General features: G+C 38.9%; 1 protein-coding gene across 2 annotated transcripts in view; it reads right to left on the reverse strand.

Moving 5' to 3' along the window:
- Window positions 1-20034, reverse strand: part of SLC22A15 (solute carrier family 22 member 15) — a 49658-nt gene that overhangs the window by 19597 nt on the left and 10027 nt on the right. For both annotated transcript variants that reach the window (XM_030948776.1, XM_030948786.1), the window contains exons 2-11: window positions 16072-16284; window positions 12836-12968; window positions 11653-11817; window positions 10066-10195; window positions 8102-8317; window positions 6233-6373; window positions 5392-5477; window positions 3816-3936; window positions 2895-2967; window positions 166-354 (exon numbers count right to left, since the gene is read on the reverse strand). In XM_030948776.1, coding sequence (XP_030804636.1) covers window positions 166-354; window positions 2895-2967; window positions 3816-3936; window positions 5392-5477; window positions 6233-6373; window positions 8102-8317; window positions 10066-10195; window positions 11653-11817; window positions 12836-12968; window positions 16072-16284 — 1467 coding nt within the window. The remainder of the gene's footprint in view (window positions 1-165; window positions 355-2894; window positions 2968-3815; window positions 3937-5391; window positions 5478-6232; window positions 6374-8101; window positions 8318-10065; window positions 10196-11652; window positions 11818-12835; window positions 12969-16071; window positions 16285-20034) is intronic.

Raw genomic sequence — 20034 nt, forward strand, 5'->3', positions numbered from 1 at the left:
CCAGAAAACATTTCAGACATGATGGTAGGACTGCTACACTATCTTCTCCTTGGGGCCTATCCTCCACAGGCCAAGAATCACTATCCTACCTATTTAGAGTAGCAGATTCAAGCTGACAGCTGAAATAAACACAACAGAAAAGTACTAGGAAAAAAATTAGTATACCTGTGAGCCATCTAGGGCTTGCAGTGACATGGCTTCATCACCCAGCCTCCAATAGGAGCACACCTGCAGGTCTGAAATAGTTTCTAGCAAAGGGCTGTTTAAGGTCTCTGGCAACAACAAGCTTAAGAGCCCAGACAACAGACCAGTTGCTCCAAACACAATGTAAGGCAGAGACCACTGTACAGATTTCTGGAAAAAATAACAGAGTTAGGCTGAGATTGGTTCCTTGTAGTCCATATTGCATATTAAAGGACCTAGCCTTTACAACCATTCCCTCTGGCAGTGTTTGTGCTCCTGTTTAGCACAAAAGTCACCAATCCTTCTGCCGGGGTTTTTTTTTGTTTGTTTGTTTGGGTTTTTTACCAGTATTGCCAATAATATTAGAACACCACAGATTTTGTCATGAACTTTAAAATAAACACCTGCTGAATTTGAACTCAATTCTTGCCTCTAATGTATGTACTTTTTAACAAATGTAACATTCCTCTGTAGAAGGGAATAGATACCCCAGAAACACAAACATGCTGCTTGGAGATCTCTTGAGGTCATCTAGGCCAACCACCAACTCTAAGCACAATTACAGCCTCAATTAGATAAGGTCAATCACTGCTTCACATAGTCAAATAGCAAAAAATCTTCAAGGATGGAGATTTCCCCTCCAAGTAGATTGTTCCAGGCTGCATTAAGCCTCTCAAAAACATTATTTTCCAAATTTCTAATCTAACCCCCAAGCCAAAATTTGTGATAAACATATGATAACAATGTGGGATAGCCTTACAAAAGCTTTCCCTGCTCTCCTCCCTTTCCTCATCCTTATTGCCCTCCATGATAAAATGGCTGACTACCAAATCAAGCTGGCTGAGAAGCAATTGTCCTTAATAAATCCACGTTCACTGATCCCAATTATCTTCCTTGCCTTCACATGCTTATAAACAGATTCTGGGAGATCATATCTCAATCCTCCCACAGACTGAGTTAGAAGTGCTCAGCCTGTAACACCTGGGTCACACTTTCTGATATTGGAGACACACACAGGATGAGCCTTTTTCCTCCCACAGCTACCAGTGATCCTTCACTACAATAGTGGTTTACCACAGATGATGAAAACACTTGCTCCACTTTCCCAGCCATTCTTCAGGAATCTTACCCCATGGAATGGAAGGCTTTCAGCTGTAAGTCTTCTTGAACCTTTTGCTCCTCCTACTGTTTGCTGGCCTTCTGCTTCCTCAACTGTGCTGACAGGCAGAGTACTGGAGAGAAGCTTGGTCTCTCAAGACTGAAGCACAAGTACTTCAGCTTATTCCATGTCACCCACCAATGGGATGCCCCTCCCATGCATCCACAGGCATATTTACTTTAGCTGACAGAATCCCTATTTATGCTCCTGGCTAGTTTTAGCTTCAACTGAGCTTTGGCATTCCTGGCATCACCTGTGACAGCCCAAGCAATGTTTATACTTCTCTTCTGATGCCTGTCCCTCTTTTCACAGTAAAGAAGGGTTATTTTAAAACACAGAAAGAGTTTAGCTGTTTGTTTCATAAACTCACATTGTAGAGGGCAATTTTAAATTGATGAAAATAACAGGCTGTGATCAAATAAAAGACCAATATTTCATCTCTTATCTCAGCAGTTAACTTCTCCTATTTTACTATTATGAGATCTCCAGGCAAAAGACACTGAAAATTCTTTAAAATACTGGAAGAAATGGTGAAACACAAAAATTACTGATTATTTTCTCAAATCAGGGTTCATTTGTTACGCAACCAGAACTGCTTTCATTTTCATGGAAGCCATTCAAACATCATGATCCAAGATTTGTGTCTCATGCAGTATCAAATCTCTGGCAGACACAATATAATGAATGCCCCAACTGCTGCATAAAAACTGCCTATTAAATCCACCTGGTAGACTGGCAGCACTCTTGGCTTTGCCTGTTGCTCCCAGAGGTGCTCACACTCTCACCTGCCCAGTGCTTCGTTCTGCAGATTAAAAGGCTCTCTGTGCTCACCTGCCCTTTTGCTAACCTTCTGCCTGACATGTAAAATGGCAAATGGCAGAGAGGAATATTACCTGAGATGGAATCTGTCACATTAAAGGAATTGTCATGGGGCCTCAGCAAACAGCTGGGAAAAACTGGCACACTTTATCCTGCATAGACATAACATACTAAGCACAGGAAAGTAATGGTATCGTCCCCATCTTTTGTTCTTTAGAATCTTTCTTTGCCTTGCCAGTGTATCAGATCTCCACATCACCTTCATTTATTGAAAGGCAAACTGCTTTGCTGATATTTATAACCCATGGATATTTAATGAAGTGTACTGACACTAAAATGAACTTTTTCTCAAAAATATGAGTTATTGAGCCCATATGCTTAATTTTGATGCAGTAGTTCTTTTAACCACATGGGTGTTTTGCTATTGCTTGTGCAGGGTTTAAAATTTGGTATCACCATCTTGGTGATTTGAAATAATTATATTTTAAGCCCCACTAGATAGGTCCCAAAATTCCTACAAAGCTAAAATACCTTCTAAATTAAATAATACTGAGGTTCTGTCTAATCACACAGAAGATACTGCAATGCTTTTGGCCTACCGTGATACCATTAAGACAGGCAATTTATGTATCTTAATTTATAAATGAAATTTATCCCAAACATTCCCATCTCTGTAAGCCTGATACACCAGAACCACAAAACAAGAATATATGTAACAGAAGTTTAGACAAACCAATGAAGGGACAAAAGGCGCAATGATTCCACCAACACGGGAAAACATGGAGCAGGCACCCATTCCAACATTCCTATGAAAAAAACCAGACAGAATTAATCTTTTGAAAAGTGTTACTGAGCAAGAAAAAAGACTCATCAGTCATGACCCTGAGCACTTTAACTGGCAAAGAAAAGTCAAATGTAAGTGAAAGCATCCCAAGACAGTAATGAAACGTGGCTTTTGTGATTAAAATGAAGCAAAAATCCCCTTTTACAATCAGAATTTTTACATACACACATAGGCAAAACAAGTGTGATTTCAGTTCATACATCTTGCCCGTGTCTGAAACTCTGGCTGAATTCATTTATTCAAATCCTACTTATCATCAGATTTACCCACTCATGAAAAACACCACAGTATGGTTTCACTGGTGGCTGACCATCATATGCACTCATGTGGCAGAAGCTTCTGTCTTCTCTGTCAGCAGAAGCAGGGGGTGCTTTTGTCCCTACTGCTGCTCACACACTGCCTGTGAAGCATCAAGTTACTTTTACAAAGTTTATTGACTAGTCATCTTCAGTGTTCCTGGTTAAGCATGTATGATGGTTTTATAAAGCACTCATTAAAAGAAATATCTGCAGTGCTATAGTTATCCTCATTAGTAGAAGGGGAGCTGTAAGCAGGCCAAGCAGCTAAGGGTCTATTTCACTGTTACATAAAAATACAGTTAGTCTGAAGAGAACACTGCAAACCCGATGGAAGAGGGAGTGAGAAGATGATAAGAGAAGAAATTTCAGATGTAAAACTACATCTAACCATTATATGTAACTGAAAAAATCAAATTAAAAACTATAGTTAATAGAAAAAAAACCAAGAGAAATAAAAGATGATCATGTAAGAGAACCAGAACAATGAAGACTTAAAATTAACTTGTGTTACCTTATGACTGTAGGATAAAGTTCTGATGTGTAGATGTAGACAATATTAAAAGCAGCACTGATTGTCAGTTTTCCCAGCAAAGACAGAGAGCGACTATTCACCACTGCAAACACTCCAGTATCTGAGAGAGAAAATGTGACCCTTGTAAGGCTTTTGAGCACTCCAATACACCTCGAAGCATTTCAATCACACGAGAGTATGGTGTGAAAAGGAATCTAGTGAAGAATCTAAAAGCTGAAGCTACAACACTGTATTTTCAGTCTATGACTAATTAAATACTAAATGAGTTCTATCAGAAAGTTCAAAAGTATAACAGATATCTCTTCCAAAAGTGAGTACATTTTTTTTAACAAGAGTCCTATTCATTGTCATTTCTATAGTATGACAATATTCTTCTAATATTATTACTTTGAAAGGAAGATGCTGTGAAGAACCACACTAAATTTCCCATCCAGCTTAGTTTATCAGAACAGCCAGTGCTTATCTGCTTTTAACAGGCAAATGAGAGCTCATGCCCAGTGAAGACAGGTGCTTCCTTCTGGCCAATGAGCCCTTTCACTTCCCCAGGCACTTCACCCTTGCCTGACTTGGGCAGTTCAGTACACAGCTGATTTTCTGGGGTCTCATGGTTCTGTCCTCTCTTTTCACATCTTATGTTTGGAATGACATGAAAAAAATACTTGGTGACTGGTACCAGACAAACCAGAATATTTCCAAGTGTCCATGCTGGAATAATTCTGAAAACTTAAGTTGCATCCCTTTAAAAAAGCTTCACCTATTAGACCCACTGCCATCTAGAGCAAATTCTGTACTCTGTCATAGATGTTTTTAATTTCTTGAATCACTCTTCAAGCATTTGAAACATTCTCTTACTTTATGAAAGGCAATATACATCCATAGATCTTATGAGCAAGGTGAATTTATCTATCTGGTTTAAAAAAAAAAAGCTATGTAATCTGAAAATTAACATTAGTGCATCTTTACACAAAAAAAGCTTAATTTCACATTTTTTAAAGACTCCTCAATTCAGAAGTTTATCAGAATGTTCTCCTGAGCCATAAGTTATGTGGCCACATTACTATTACCACAAGCACACTACTTTTGAATATTACAGAGCAGTGTGGGAAAGATGGCAACCTGCTCCATCACTCAGTTCTTCAGATCTTCTGACATTGAGCATCCACTTGGAGAGTTATATCCAAGTGGCATGGGTACTACTTACACTAAGCTGTCATCTAGCTATTGGAGATACCACAAGAATATAATTCATTGGGATTATGTCAAAAACACTGGAAAGGAGCAGCTGACATGAACAGAAGTAAAGGGCAGAATCCAAAGGCAAAAATTAAAATCCAAACCTTACTAACAAGTTTTCTCTAAGGTCTTAGGGAGGTTAATGCTTATTGTTCTTTTTCTAATGAATTGGCTCATTAGAAAAATGAGCTTCTCCAGCTTCAAATATTGAGACTCACATATGGTATGAGCCTAATCTTCCAGCAGCCATCAAATTGTTATGCTGTAGGATGCTGCTTTTACCAGTTCTTATCACATACTCCAGAAACAAAAAACTACTCACCTCTCTTCTTAGGCAGAAACATGACAATAAGACAAGCCAATCCTCCCAGGAACAGAAATGCACTCAACGTTCTCTTCCGACCAAACCTGATACACAAAGATAACAAAGGTTTATATTCTGCATTAGGTTTGTGGGTTGCAGAGTAATGAATCCTCTGAATTCACACTGACTCTTTCATCGCAGTTGGGAATTCAGAATCCCATCTTCCACCAACACCTCCTCGCACACCGTTTTTAAACAAGCTTCTGCTGCACACTTAACAAAATGAGCGCCAACTTTATACAGCGACTGACAATTTCTAGGATTTGGGGTTGCTTCCCGCTGTGACATTTGTAAAACTCCTCAGGAGACAGAGAGCAGAGACTGGGAGGAAATTCTACAAAAACTGAGAGACATTGGACAATGTCTCTCAATGTATCATGGTTCAGGAAAAGGCAGAATATCTGCTCCGCTCTCACAGTAGCTCACAGAGGTACTGCCGTTGCAGGGGACCACAAGACAGCCCAGACCTAGTGGTGTAGGGATAGCTCTGTCCCAGCAGTGAGGATGGGATCACGGGGCAGCGGTGGGAAGGACGCTATCTAGTGTTAGCCTGCAGGCAGCGCAGCTTCCTCAGAGCTACATCAACCCCACCCAAGCCAGAGGAATGGCTCACTGTGAGGTGAGCGACTGAAAACAAGTTAAACTGCTATTTGAAATAGACATAAATCAATGGCACTTTCACATTGAAGCGGGAAGCCCCACACAACAGATACAAGCTAGGAGGTGTGATACACAGAAAACCCATCTTTGAGAAAAGTTGTAAGGAAATTCTGAATGAGTTAATAAATTCCATACTTACCATTTTTGGTTAATCAAGTAAATACAGATGGGGTACGCTGGGATTTCTATCAAGCCTGACAGGGCTAAATTCGCATAAATATTTCCACCTAAGTCACCCACATTAAGTGTAAGACCGTAGTAAACCAAGCTGCACACAAACCTGCAAAAGACAGGAGGAAAAAAAAGTGAAATCAGAGCTGACACTTTGCCTGCCAAATCAAAGCACTGGTCTGGCACAATACACTATAAACTATATCTAGTGCTTCGGCAGATAGGTCTAAAATGTTTCTCTGTAAGTGTATGATGCCTTCTAGGCAAATAAACCATTTTGTCCCAGCAAAGACCCAATTCCTGACTTACTACTGAGTAAAACTTAAGACTACACTCACGAAAAATGTGCATAAACCAGTATAAAGTTACAATGCAATCATGACTGTATTATTTAACTTCAGAAATGTCCTTGTACCTTTTGTTTTTATCAGGTTACACTTTCATCCACACTTTTTCCAATTGTGTCTAAACCAAATTTCTCAAGCAGTTCAAACAACACTTCGACCTTCTGTCAGAGACATCTCTTGTGAAAAATCTTCTTTTAGGATTTTTCCTGCTGAAGCTGAGAAGTTCAGCAACAACATGTAAACAATAGGTTATCTGCTGCTGTGGAATGCAACAGGTCCGTCTGGATTGGCCCAGCTTGGATGTTTATGGTTGATGGTCAATCTGGGGAGGGAACTCTCTCAGACAGAGTCAGAGAGAGTTGCCTTGTTATCATTCTTTTCTTTTCTATTCTTAGCAGCAGCTTCTGAAAAGCTCTCCTGCTTTTTCTTTTTAGTATAGTTATAGCATATGTATATATCATAAAATAATAAATCAAGCCTTCTGATAATGGAGTCAAGGATCTCGTCTCTTCCGTCACCCAAGAACCCTTGTGACAACCGCACAACCTTCTTTTAATATCTACACCCCGGTCCCATTTTATTCATTTATTCATTCTCCAACTTTGTTTAACTTCTCTTTTGTAACCCTATTGTCATGTTAACCCCTGTAAAAGGGAGTTGTCTTTACAGAGAGGAAAGAAACCGGTCACTAATTTGTTCTGCAGCAAATCAGCAATTCTCATTTAAGGAACAGAATAATCAACTATTTATTCTGCAGTAAGCACTTTGAAAAGCAACATGAAAACAGCTCAGTGCTGTATGCTGACAAAACCATTTGTTTTATTCTTAACTGATACATCTTTCCCAAATATATGCATTATCAAAGCAACTATATGAGCAGTCATGCCCAAGGACCTGCATACTATGTCACACATAAGGTTTGAGCAAAAGACCTCAGAGCTACCAAGATATCTGAAAAAAACCAGGCACTTTTGGAGTTAAATTTCTGCTAGTAACTGGAGGGAGCATCAGGGGCTCCTGCTCCTCACTGCAGCAACAGCAAGCACTTTCTCTTAAGAACTGTTGCCTACAATGTCCACTCATTAGACAAGGTAGGTCACCCACCTGCTAATGGGCTCCTTACACACAAAACAAGGAATAATCCATGAGAAGAGATACTGACTGCTGTGAGCCTAAGAGGAGGACACTGTGACTAATCTCAGCAGCCTTGTGGGTCAGAACAGAAGGGGTAGTTCTCAACTATTTTGAGACTCAAAACACAAGACAGAAATGCAGAAATAAAATACCTCAGAACTGGACTGTAAAAATGGCTTTGTGCTAGAAATGCACAGAGGAAATACTGGAATAGATACTTAAATACTATAAAGGATCCTTTTTAGATACAGTGTCCCTAACAATCTGTAGGATGAGGCAATTCTCAGCACCACATTGACTCAAAGACTTAAAGAGGTCACAGCAGCACAGCTGGGCCTACAAAGCTCTTCCAGTACCAGGTGAACATCATGATCAAGGTGCGTCCCAGGAGAATCCTGTATCGGAACAGGTCCAGAAAGCTGCCAGCCTCTCTGGAGCTCCTCTCTGCTGGGAGTTTTAATGAAAAAGTGCATTTCTGCTTGCGGTTCCTCTTTGCAATGAGGTAGAGGGCATCTTCCGCCTCGTTCAGACGGCCCTGGGAATAGAGCCAGCGGGGGGACTCGGGAATGAATCTGAAACACACACACATACAGACACCTTTAGGGGTTTTCTTCTCTATGAGGCTGGACGTGTCTAAAGGAATAAGGCTGAAATGCACTTCACTATAATAAAGAGTTTTCAAACAATCCTTCAGGTATAAAATTCATGTACTGAAACAGAAACAAAGCATGTTGAAAGGAAACGTAAGCCATACATAATTTAGATACCAAAGAATTACACTGAGTGTATACATATATACACACATAGAAAGAACAACATTACAAGTATGATTTTATACATATATATATAGATATACATATACACACAAGTATGATTAGGATCTTGTCTTTGGAGAATTCAGAATTAAGGAGGCACACATTACTACAAGTAACACAGGATGCTTTTTAAGACCCACTAGTTCCATTTCTCATTTTCCACAAGACCAACTTCCACTTCCGAGTTTTCAGCTTTTTACCAAATTCTCTCCTGTAGACAAGAAGGCAGAAACTGTGCAAAGGTCATGCTCCTTTGTGTGCACTCTTCACTTGACAGGTCTGTAACTCCAACAATATCTACTACACACATCTTCTATTATTTTCAGGCTTCCAGAACTCATTTAAACTTTAGCCTTTGGCCAGAAGCTTTTGAAGATTTTTGCCTCAGACCAAAAATTTTATTTTTCCTCTAAGTTTAAAAGAATGTGATTCTGTGTTTTCACAGAAAAAGAGCTTAGAAAGGAACATACTTTCTTCCCCAGGATAAAAATCTGATAGTATTTTCCACACTGAGTATTTTTTAAGCAATGCGGCAGGGACACAGTGTGAAATTTGGAATTTAAAAAAACCCTCTTCTTACAGGAAAGACAGGCTTCTGAGCATAGCTCTGGAGTCATCAGCATAACTTACTTCAAGAAGTTGTACATATCAATCTGAAAGTTAATTTTTTTTCCAAGGGTGCCTATCACCACAAGGTCTTGAAATATCCAAAGTGTCATCTCTGCCTTTCACCTCATGAACAGCCTCAAGGACCCTTCACTGAGTTCTGATGCTTCCTTTGAAAGGGTTGTGTGGATTTTTGAGGAGCAAAAGCTTTATTCAGAGAGTTTCTGAAGTGAAATAGATGCTGGAAAGGAAAAGACCTCTAGTTTAAACAGCAGCTAAAGTAATTTTGCTCTTTTAGTTACTGAGACTTAGATGTCAGAAAGCAAGTAAGAAAAGAAGACCACACCGCATCACAGAGCTTTCAGTGCTGAAATTCACAAAGCCCCTACTATCTCCAAAAAGATGACATTTGAAAAATTATAGGGAGCTGCCCATTTTTTCTTTTGCATGCCACTTTTAAGACTGGACAGGCAAGCAATTTTGATGCTATTCCCTCTGTGTAAACACAGGACCAGCATCATGCTATCACATAAATACGAAATCATTCCTGTATTTTTTATCATGTATTCATAGTGCCTCATAGCACACCAGTTTAGGTCATCTACAGCACACCAGCTAAAGAACAGGATGTGCTTCTCTTCCACCCTAGAGACTGTTCCCATCTACAGGAATACTGCACACACAGTACAGTGTAGACTTACAGGCTCAGATATTGCAGCACTACTATTTGAAGAAACCACAGACCATGTGGGGAGGAGGGGATGTATACAAGTTGAGAGAAATACCTTATTCACATAATTTCATGCCATCCTAGAAAGGCAACTTGACTTAATAGTTTGGGTACTCTGTTTATTTTTTTTTGACATCTTTCTTTATGAAACTCGGTTTGAACAACTTACAGAGAGAAGAGAAAGACGACTGTTCCTTCCAGATTAACCACAACAGCCAGAGTCCTCCAGGAACGAACAAAATACCCTAATAAAGCATACTGGGCAATTCCAACAGCAAAGAACAAGCCACCAATAGAACCTAACACACAAGTAAAAACAAAACAAAACATTATCACTTCTGTGAGAAACACTAGTAAATCTCAACAAATGGGATCAGACAAGAACTAACTTTTTACTAAAAATTCAAAAATTAATTCAGCAATTCAGGCAGAACCACAACTCTTTGACCAAAAAACACCCCGTCCTTCATTGATGCAGAGCAGAAGTATTACATCTAATTGCAAAGATCAATAAAAGTCCCTTCTACATCCTCCACACCCAACAAAGCCCTGTGAAAAATGAAGCCTTCTAATTCCAAATACAAGTATGCGTATGCAGCATAAGTATGCACCTTTCTATGTGTAAAAATAAATACTACAAAACATTGAAAAACTGGGAGTTTTAGGAATATGTAGCATTCATTTATAGCTCCCACGATTTCTAAGACACCCTATTTTCAAACAGGCTCAGCAAAGCACTTCTTGGGCTTTGTAAGTCAGGCCCTGGAGCTCTAGTGATGCCTTAGGTTTTAGCTTTCATATTTTTTCTGATTCTGTGCTGCTTTAGTGTGTAGTTCTGAACTCCATATTAAGGGATGGTAAGCTCTCTTCACAGAATAGCTAGACAAAACAATTTCTTTTCTAGCTTGGGAGTGAGGACCACTGATCCAAATTTAAGGCCCAAGAGCATAAACAATGTGGACTGAAGAGAGAAAACCAAGATGGGACTTATAACCTAAAGCTATAGTTGGACAATTAACTCCAATATGCAAATGGATCAGAACTTATAAAAGTGAGAGACCCCGTGACCGGTCATCCATTTTTGTGATCATTTTGGTTCATCTTGGGTGTAGCCCTGGCTGGGTTCTTGTACTGCCCAAGGTGCATCCATTGAGGCCTTTTAATAAATGCCTACTTTATTTTTTAATTCCATCTAGCCTCTGTTCTAGGTCAGCCTTCACAAGGCATCAGTAGCAGTACAGGTTACACACATTTCTGAAGGACAGGTCCAACATGAGCAATCAAGACAGTTCAGGGGGTCTGTATCTTATAAATTCTAACAGTAATTACTACATGGTACAACTTTTTTTAATAACATATAAACAGCACTTCTCTCATCCTCCTATGATATAAAAAAACCTTTGATTTCTTTTTAAGAACTGCCAGGAAGGAAAGAATTTACATTTAGCATACGAACACTTGGCTCTGTTTAGGAGAGTCCAACATTCTGATTAGCAGAGCTCAGTTATGACAAACCTTGGATGAGTATTTAGCTGGAAACATTCATGGGAGAAGTTTCAGCTGGATCTTTGTCAACTTGAGTGATGCAGAGATCTGAATGGCCCCAAGTCATCTGCCCTGCTTGTCCATGGTTCATATTAAACAAGCAGAGTTCAAAGGCTGTGATCACAGATATGCTAAATTTGCAACTGCTTTGTGTGCCTCAAGTGGTGTGTGAGATTGAAATCTATGAATTCTGACAATAAAGGCAGTTTACCTGCTAATGCCCAGTAGGCTGTACCCACACACTCATTCAGTAGAACAAAGGCTACCAGGGACATCCCACCATTCATCATCCCTACCAAGAATCGGGAAACGGCAAAGAATTCATACGAGGGTGAGAATCCGTTTGCAATGGCAAACAAGATGTCAAGCGCAAAACCTGGTAAACAAAGCAAAAAGTTTCATTTTAGAAGGATACCTAAGGAAACAGAAGCACTTACTGGTATCTTTACTTGATGCCCACTGGCATCTGTCCTAAGGCATCATAGTGAACACTACCACCACAGGTTTGGAAAAAAATTTAAATACCTAGAGTCAGTATCAAAAAGGAGGGGACAAAGAAGGAGTGTTTTTTGATACATAGTTTGCAGTTTGAACCTTTAAATTCAGTTCATAGCAGGCATTTTTTTATACAGTCAGAACCATTGTCTGACTCCTGTTAAAGATGGCTTTATATTTATCCCTGATACAGAAGCCACAGGTTAAATATATGACCAAATATTCCTCCTCATTTTTAGAGAGCAGTGTATAGAAACCAGAGAAAAGAAACATCACCAGGGGAAAATACATGATGGGTTTGCACAGAGAGCAGGCCCACCTTTTTGTGCTTTGAACGAGTGCTGTTCCTTCAAAGAAAAACAAAAAGCATAAAACATTTCTTTAAACTCTACATGCTCATGCATTGACACACAAATTTATACATACACAAAACATGCAGTTTCAAATGCGGTTTCATCCAGAGACAGTTAGAAAGTTTATGAGCTTCAAAACACTATGAGGATCACAAATACATAAAAATTAAATCATGCAGACAGGGGATAAAACGTGTAACAAAATCCTTAGAGGTTATACAGGTAAGACTGCTGTTATAAAACTGCTAAACATACTAATTGCAACTTGCAGAGATCCCATGAGCACAACGTTGCACGAGTGAAAGCCTTTTACGGCATGACTCACAAACCCAGAACACCTCGCAGAAACCCAAATGGTGACTGAACAGTGAAATACTGATTTGTCGTCTCAACTTCTATGCCACAAGTATATTGGAATGCCAAAACAAACAAAATCACAGCACATGATTTATAGCTGCATATCAAGCTCTCAGCAGAAACTGGGCCGTTGCCACTGATGTTCAGGGACACGACACCTTCATGCCATTCATTCTGTTGAGGGGTTACCTGTGAGATAGACCTTCTTCCTCCCGAAGCGATCGGACAGCTGCCCAAAGGAGATGGCTCCAACAAACACACCACTGAAGTAGAAAGAACTGGCAGCACTGACTTTGTATGATGCATTGCCAATTAAAAACCACTGGATGGAGGGGAAAGAAAAAACAGAAACAGCAAACCAGCAAAAGGCAAATTAATCAGAATCCGAACAGTTCACCAACAGCTAATAGCTGGAGGGGATGTTACAAATTTTAAAGAAGATCAAACTCTTCACAAATCTCCTAAGCATCATATTCAGTAAATCACCAGTCCCCACTGCTGTCTCCCAAACTCCTTGCAGGATACTAATAATCACAGTTCTCCCAAATCAAATGCAGTCTTTGGTTCTGAAATCAAGAACAGATTCCTCACAATACTCTAATTTTTGCATCTTTCTCCCACTTTCCCTTCTTCTGCCTTCTTTTACATAAAGCTGTTTACCTAAATCAATTCAGCTCTACCTACTGGCATGTGTCACTGCAGTGTGTAGAACACACATAGTGAAAAAACAGTTGTGGTTTATGTCTGAAGATACTCCTGCACATGCTCCTCTTTATGAACTCTCTTGTCCCTGAGCAATACTTTGGTAGCATTAGACAGGCTAGTCAGGTTTTCTGCACACACTCATCTTTTTTACAGTGTACTTCATCATTTCCAGTTCTCTTCAATTCCAATACAAATACATCTTGAAATGTTTGATTCTTACAGACTTAATGCCTCAAGTTGAACCTGACAAAATTCTTTGGCCCACAGAAGTGCAGAATGAAAATATGCCATGCTCTCAATGTTCAAAAGTTATTTTCTTTTGTATTCTAAACACTCCACATCTTCTGTTCTTTTCTTTTACCATTCCTCTTGCACCTTGAGATAATGTTTCCTTTTAGTGACAACCAACTCTTCTTCCTGTGCTGGTAAGCTGGTGATTATGTCATTATCCCTGCAATAACTCTCTAATCTTCTCCTCATAATCTCCTCTTCCTCTACGAAAATCTCATTAAATATCCTCTCTAGCAAAGCTTATATTATTTCAAAGCTCAGTTATAAACTACCTCATCATGTGAACAGAGCCATGCAATTAAACCTCACAAAGATTAGGATGCTAACAAAACATCATTCATAAGCTTCAAGAAAATAACTTGCTTACTTTCTATATCTTGCTTCATTTTGAATTGTTACTTTAACAGGAAGGTAGTTACTGATAATAGTAGGAAATGCATCCATAAAGTGCCAAGGCTGACAAAATTCAACTGAAACCAACCATATGACCATAAATCAGCTTTTGAAGCTTCTGCAGACTTCAAAAACAATTGCCAGAAAAATGCATTTGTAAAACAATTGCATATGAGATTAATTTTATCCTGGAATAACATGGTCAGTTTGTTTTATAACATGTCCTAAATTTTGGTATAAAAATTAAAAAAGCTGCCAACATGAAAATTGTTGACATGAGATGCTTTCTGATTCATTCAGAGATTAAGGGATAATTTGGTTGTAAAGCAAAATTTGTTCTCAAGATTTATCTCAATGTCTAAGCCCTTTAGAGAGCTCAAGGCTTTTCTACATAAAAACTTGCTACATATATGCTTATTCAGAAATCAAGCTTTTTACATCAGAATCTTTTTCAGTGTAAATTTGTAATGGTCATGCTGTCAATGATATCACAAGGTTAAGCACTGACACATCCTCTTTAAATATAGGAAAAAACTTCTTTACAATCAATCACGAAATTAGATTAATAATGAATTAGTGGTGAAATATTCTCCAGCTATGTACGTTCTCTCTCGAAATGTTTGTGCTTAGCACATAACCTCCAAATATACCAAATAGTCAATGAAAAAATTCATTAAAACTGTACTTTAATAGAGAGAAAGAGAAGACATATGAAGATTTTATTCAAATGAGCCTCTACTGAAACATATGCTAAAGAATTATAAAGCAGACTCTACACGAGTTGCCTTGGGGTTGGGGTTTTTTGGATTTTTTTGGCTGGGGAGTTTTTTAGGGTTTTTTCTTGCTCAAGCAGGCCTTGTTCTTTACCTGTATTTCTTATTTATGCAACCGAAATATATAAAGATATGTATAAAATCTATGTCATATGCTAGGCTCTACAAGCGTGTCTGACTTGTCAAGCTTAAGAGAGCAAAAGATTCTTGGGCAAGTTAAAAAAAACAAAAAAGAAAAACTCCAGAGAAAATTTAAAAACCTTACTGAGTTTTAAATAATGCTTAGGAAATCCAGCATCCATTAAAATTTTAATTTAAATGGTATCATAAGTACTTATATCCTCTTTACTGAGAGAATAAGAAGCAATGCCTTTTGTACACAAAGACATGGTACTATTCCAAAGCTGGCCATTTTTATTAATATGCTCCTAACCAATAAACTGCTTTACAGGAATAATTTGGATAACATTAATACCTCAGGACAATAGCCACAAACTATTGAGTGGTACTACACTTGACTCCACAGTTCAGCTCTACATTCAGGCCTTGTAACCAATGCACTCAGGGCTCTTGTAAAGAGAAATTTGACATTAACAGATACTGACAGACCCAGGAAGGGCAGGTGTTGCACACATCAATGCAGAGTCTGGAATCATTCCTGTAGGGACTGTGGCTAGACCAGGAAAGAAATCACTTAAAAAACACAGAGGTCGTGCCAACGAAGCCAAAGCTCGTTTTGGAATAGAATGTGAGGGAGTTGCTTTGTCCACCTGACTCCCTACTGCCCATGTTCTTGCATGTGGAGCTGCAAAAACTGCAGGAGCCACTTCCTCTCCAGTTCCTCCAGTGCTTGCTAACTGCATGATGGATGCACTACATGCACTGGAGCTCAGCAAGGGGATGGCCAGAAAGCAGCTCAGAGTCCATAAAGGATTTTGAGCAAATTAGTAAAATTAATGTCATGATTCCAGCTCAAATGTGGAACCAGGCTGCAGGATGCAATATATAACTTCCACACAGAAAAGGTGGGAAGTTTTAGAGCAGAACACTGATCAAGATCTGCATAGCAATATAAAGCTAGCTTTTGTTGCCAGTAAAGACATGAGCACATTACCTGGGCTCTATCTGGAGGCAGGACATTTCATTTGCTAATCAAAACATGCATTAGTATGCAAGAAAAAAGCAGTACAAAGAGACCCCCAAAACCATCTCAGTAAGATTTACTACTCACACACGAGGCTGCAAAACACATCTCAGACTTACCTCAGAGACTATGGATGTGAAGCTGCTGCCAAAGTGTACGTGCTTACGCACCTCGCTGCTGTTGGCAGTCAGAAGCCATTCCCCAAAAGCTCCCTGCTCGCTCACTGAGTGGTTGCCATGGCTCTCATTAGCTGAGAGCCCTTGGAGATCCCACTGGTAGGGAGGAGTTGCACCCACCAATGCAATGAGGATGGCTTCAGTGGCCACATAGAGCTGGCATGAAAGACAAAAAATATCAGAGATGCTCAGCTTGAATCCAAGTAATGTCTCCTGCACAGCTGTGTGAAAAACGTCAATCACTGAGTTTAAAATTTTAAAAGTTTAATAGTAATAAAATAGTTATAAAAATAGTAATACAATTAGAGTAATAATAATTTGGGCAATTTGATTTAGGACAATATGAGACAATAGAAACAAAGAGTTACAGACGTCCGGGTACCTTTTTCTGGGCAGCCTGAGCCGGGAAAAGGACACTCGTTAAGAGAGGATTAACCCTTAAAAACAATAGCCTGTTGCATATTCATACATTTCATACATGATGCATAAATTCCATTCAAATACAGGATTCTGTCTGGTCATCATCAACTTCTTCCTCATAATCCTAAGGGCATCATCCTGCCCGAGCAAGGCTGGAAGATGTTAGTTTCTCCTGACAATAGAGCAATAAATTCCCTTTCTCTGAAAGATTTAGGTGTCCTGTGACTGCTATCTTAGTGCGAGTCCTTTCTTTAAAAAAAAGTATCCTACATAGTATAGTTTCTATTTTAACATTTTGTTATAACCTAAAACTGTTTTAACACACTACTTAAGAGAATTAATACAGCATTACTTTCTAACACAACACATATAATAGTCATTTTAATATCTGCGAAAAGCCAGTCATAAAATACACATTTTTCACAGCCAGATCGAATCAGTATTAAAAACATTCCTGTTTTTGTATTTGCCTTCTACCACTATGAGATGTCATGTATAGCCCTTGTCTACCAAACAGCACACACTGAAGAACCACAGCTTTAACAAAGTAGTTCTTGCACTTTTTATGTGTGGGATATTTGAAAGAAGTTTCCCTCCTGACGTCTTTCCCTCAGTCAGACAGCCCCAAATTCCCACCCACAGAAGGTTCAGATCATGGATGGAGGAAAAGCTATTTGATGCGGGGTCTCCTTGAGCCAGGTCTTATAAGCTCCTGGAGATTTATATCACACCCGAGATAGCTCAGCCACCTCAGATGGTATAAAATCAGCAGGATGGCTTCTGTGGCAGTGTTGGAAACAGAAAAGTTTTAATAAAAGGTAAAATAACAAAGCTCTTTACAGTGAAAAACTGAGCCAGGGCAAGAGGCTTTTGCTCCTAGTAAAACATCTCACAAAAGCGATTAGTTCCTTTGTTCTCTTCTTTTTCTAGTAAATTGCTTAGGCGGGACTTTCGGGCTTCTGTCCAACTGGCTATCCTTAAGTTTGAGGTGAAGTCCCCAAGGTCCTATGAGGTGTCTTTTTACCTAATTGAGGAGACAAACTTCGGGCTTTTTTCCTTTTTTTAGGAGACCAAAGATAGTTTTGTCACTCCGTCAACAGGGGGCATATTCCTACAGCTATTAGATGTGCTAAGGAGAAACCCCCTATTCTTTAATGCAATATTTTACTCTTCTATCCTCTCCTTCCACCTGCATTGTTCACTCCTCTAATTTGGTATTTGGGCTAGATCTCCTCCTCGTGTTTTCATATCTAATACTTCCCAGTTTTGACAAAATTAATTCCTTGCTGGCTTTCTAACTTCTGTGGACCTGTTTTACTTTTAGAAGAGACAGAAACAACACACTTTTTTAAGTATACCTAAATATTTACAGATACACACAAGGTCTAAACAGTGATCAACAGTCACTTTTGTTTAAGATAGAATAAATAAAACTGCCGGAAACCCAGACATTTCAAGTCTGGTCCAGAGCTGGTTTACTGCTGTTTGCTGAGAAGAATATTCACAGGTCACATTACAACTACAGCTTAAAACCCCATGGTTTGAGACCTGTTTGAACATAGAAGTGGCACAAATTCTGCAAGAGAAGACAGATCATAAAATCTTCAGAGAAACAAAAGGCATTGCTAGTAACAGCCCCACACTCTCCAAATAAAACTGCTTCATCTCAATCCCTCATTGAGGAACTGTACTCAGCACAGTGGCTCCTGATAAAACAAACAAACAAACCCCTTCCTCCAAAAAACCCCTCATTCATGCCTGTCCATCCTTCAAACCCTACTTGGGTACCTCCTGAACAGTCCTTGCTCTGTTCCCAGCATCTCCTCCCCATGTTCTTAGGAAGAACGTACCACAGGAAGTGCGTTCTCTCAGAAGGCTGCTTCACAAATAATTCACAAAACTGGGAGAACTATGGGTACAAAAAAAGCAGCCTGAGGACTTCTGAATTCTCATGCATGCAACATCAGATAATACTGCTCTGTTCTGTACAACAGCTGAGCAGCTGGAGTTACACCCAGATCTAAATGAGAATTATTACTAAACTAAAACAGAGCCCCAAGTTATTATCTGAAAGCAATTTTTCCCATTAGTTCCTCTTTGTATTCTACTTGATAAACTGCTACTTTAGTGGCAGGAGGTAGATTTTTTAAACAATTCTCTTTCAATTTTCCATTTTCAGAAGAAATTTGGGAAAAAAAACCAGTTAACTGTTATTATTTAAGAACAACTTCTAGATCGACAACAATGAAAGGTAAAAGAACTCATCTGGGAAAGAAGGCAATGACTAAGATCACATGGGAAAAGAGGTTTTAAAAAGCTGAGTGACCATGTTGCTAGGGATGTGTGGATACCGTACTCTCAAGAACAGCTTGAAATTACTGAGAAATGAGAATTACAGGTCATGATGTATGGTGCATCCCCCTACACTGACTCACTCAGACAATTATGTGCCAGGGCTAAGTGATAACATCCTTGCTTTTGTCCTGTGAAATAATAAACATATTTTTGAAGTAGGTCAAGAAGTGAAATCCTCAAGGCATTTGGTTTCAAGAAGGAAAACATAACATTTTCCATTTTTACATGAGGTGAAACCAGCTACAGAAAACTGAATAGAAAAATAAGTGATTGCAGGCACATGCAGAAACATTACAGGGTTTTTTCAATAAAAAACCCCCAACAATCAGCCTTTGACATCCTAGTGGGTGCAGCAGCTAAGGATATCACAAAGATAGAAACACTCTCAATTGATTTGTGCACTCAGCAAACCACATGAAGATGGAGATGTGTTTTGATATTCTCAAATAGTATTGTTCTATACTCAAGTTCACTGAATCACTGCTGACACAAAACTCTCTTTCCTAATGGGCACCTGCCTTGTATTCTGGATAAGAGGTACAGTAAACCCTATTAATCTCATTGTGGAAACAAAACAAAGCCCACAAAACACCCCCCAAAATTCATTGACAATTCTCAAGGTCAGAAGCATTTTCTAGAAGTGATTTTAAAAACATGATGAAGGAAACTCTAGACTTAATTACAAAATAAAGCTTTCATTTAAGTAAGAGTTGTGTTAATGAATCTGAAGATTTCTCCCTTAAGAACTCTAAATGCTTGCATTTAGTATTAGTAACATACTTGTGCAGACTGATGAACAACATAAAACAGTAACAAATCAAATAGAAATGTTATATAACAACTGTGTAAAATATAAAATGACTACATAATATGCATTGTGGCAAACAAAGCCCTTGATTTTTCATTTGTTCTATAACCCAAATCAAGTCAAATATATGTCATTTAGTGTATAGCTCCCATTCATAAAATGTTTTAATTGGCTCTATATGGATATTAACAGCTCCCTACCAAATTCCCTCCACTGATCTGTATTAATCAGGATAAATACCAAGTACAGGGGGAAAGGCACCAGCTCCCTGTCACTGATGATGAGATGCTTAGAGTTCTATTAGTTGAAGTTTCTCCTGTTTG

The sequence above is a fragment of the Camarhynchus parvulus genome, chromosome 1 (assembly GCF_901933205.1).
Source record: "Camarhynchus parvulus chromosome 1, STF_HiC, whole genome shotgun sequence".
Taxonomy (NCBI): domain Eukaryota; kingdom Metazoa; phylum Chordata; class Aves; order Passeriformes; family Thraupidae; genus Camarhynchus; species Camarhynchus parvulus.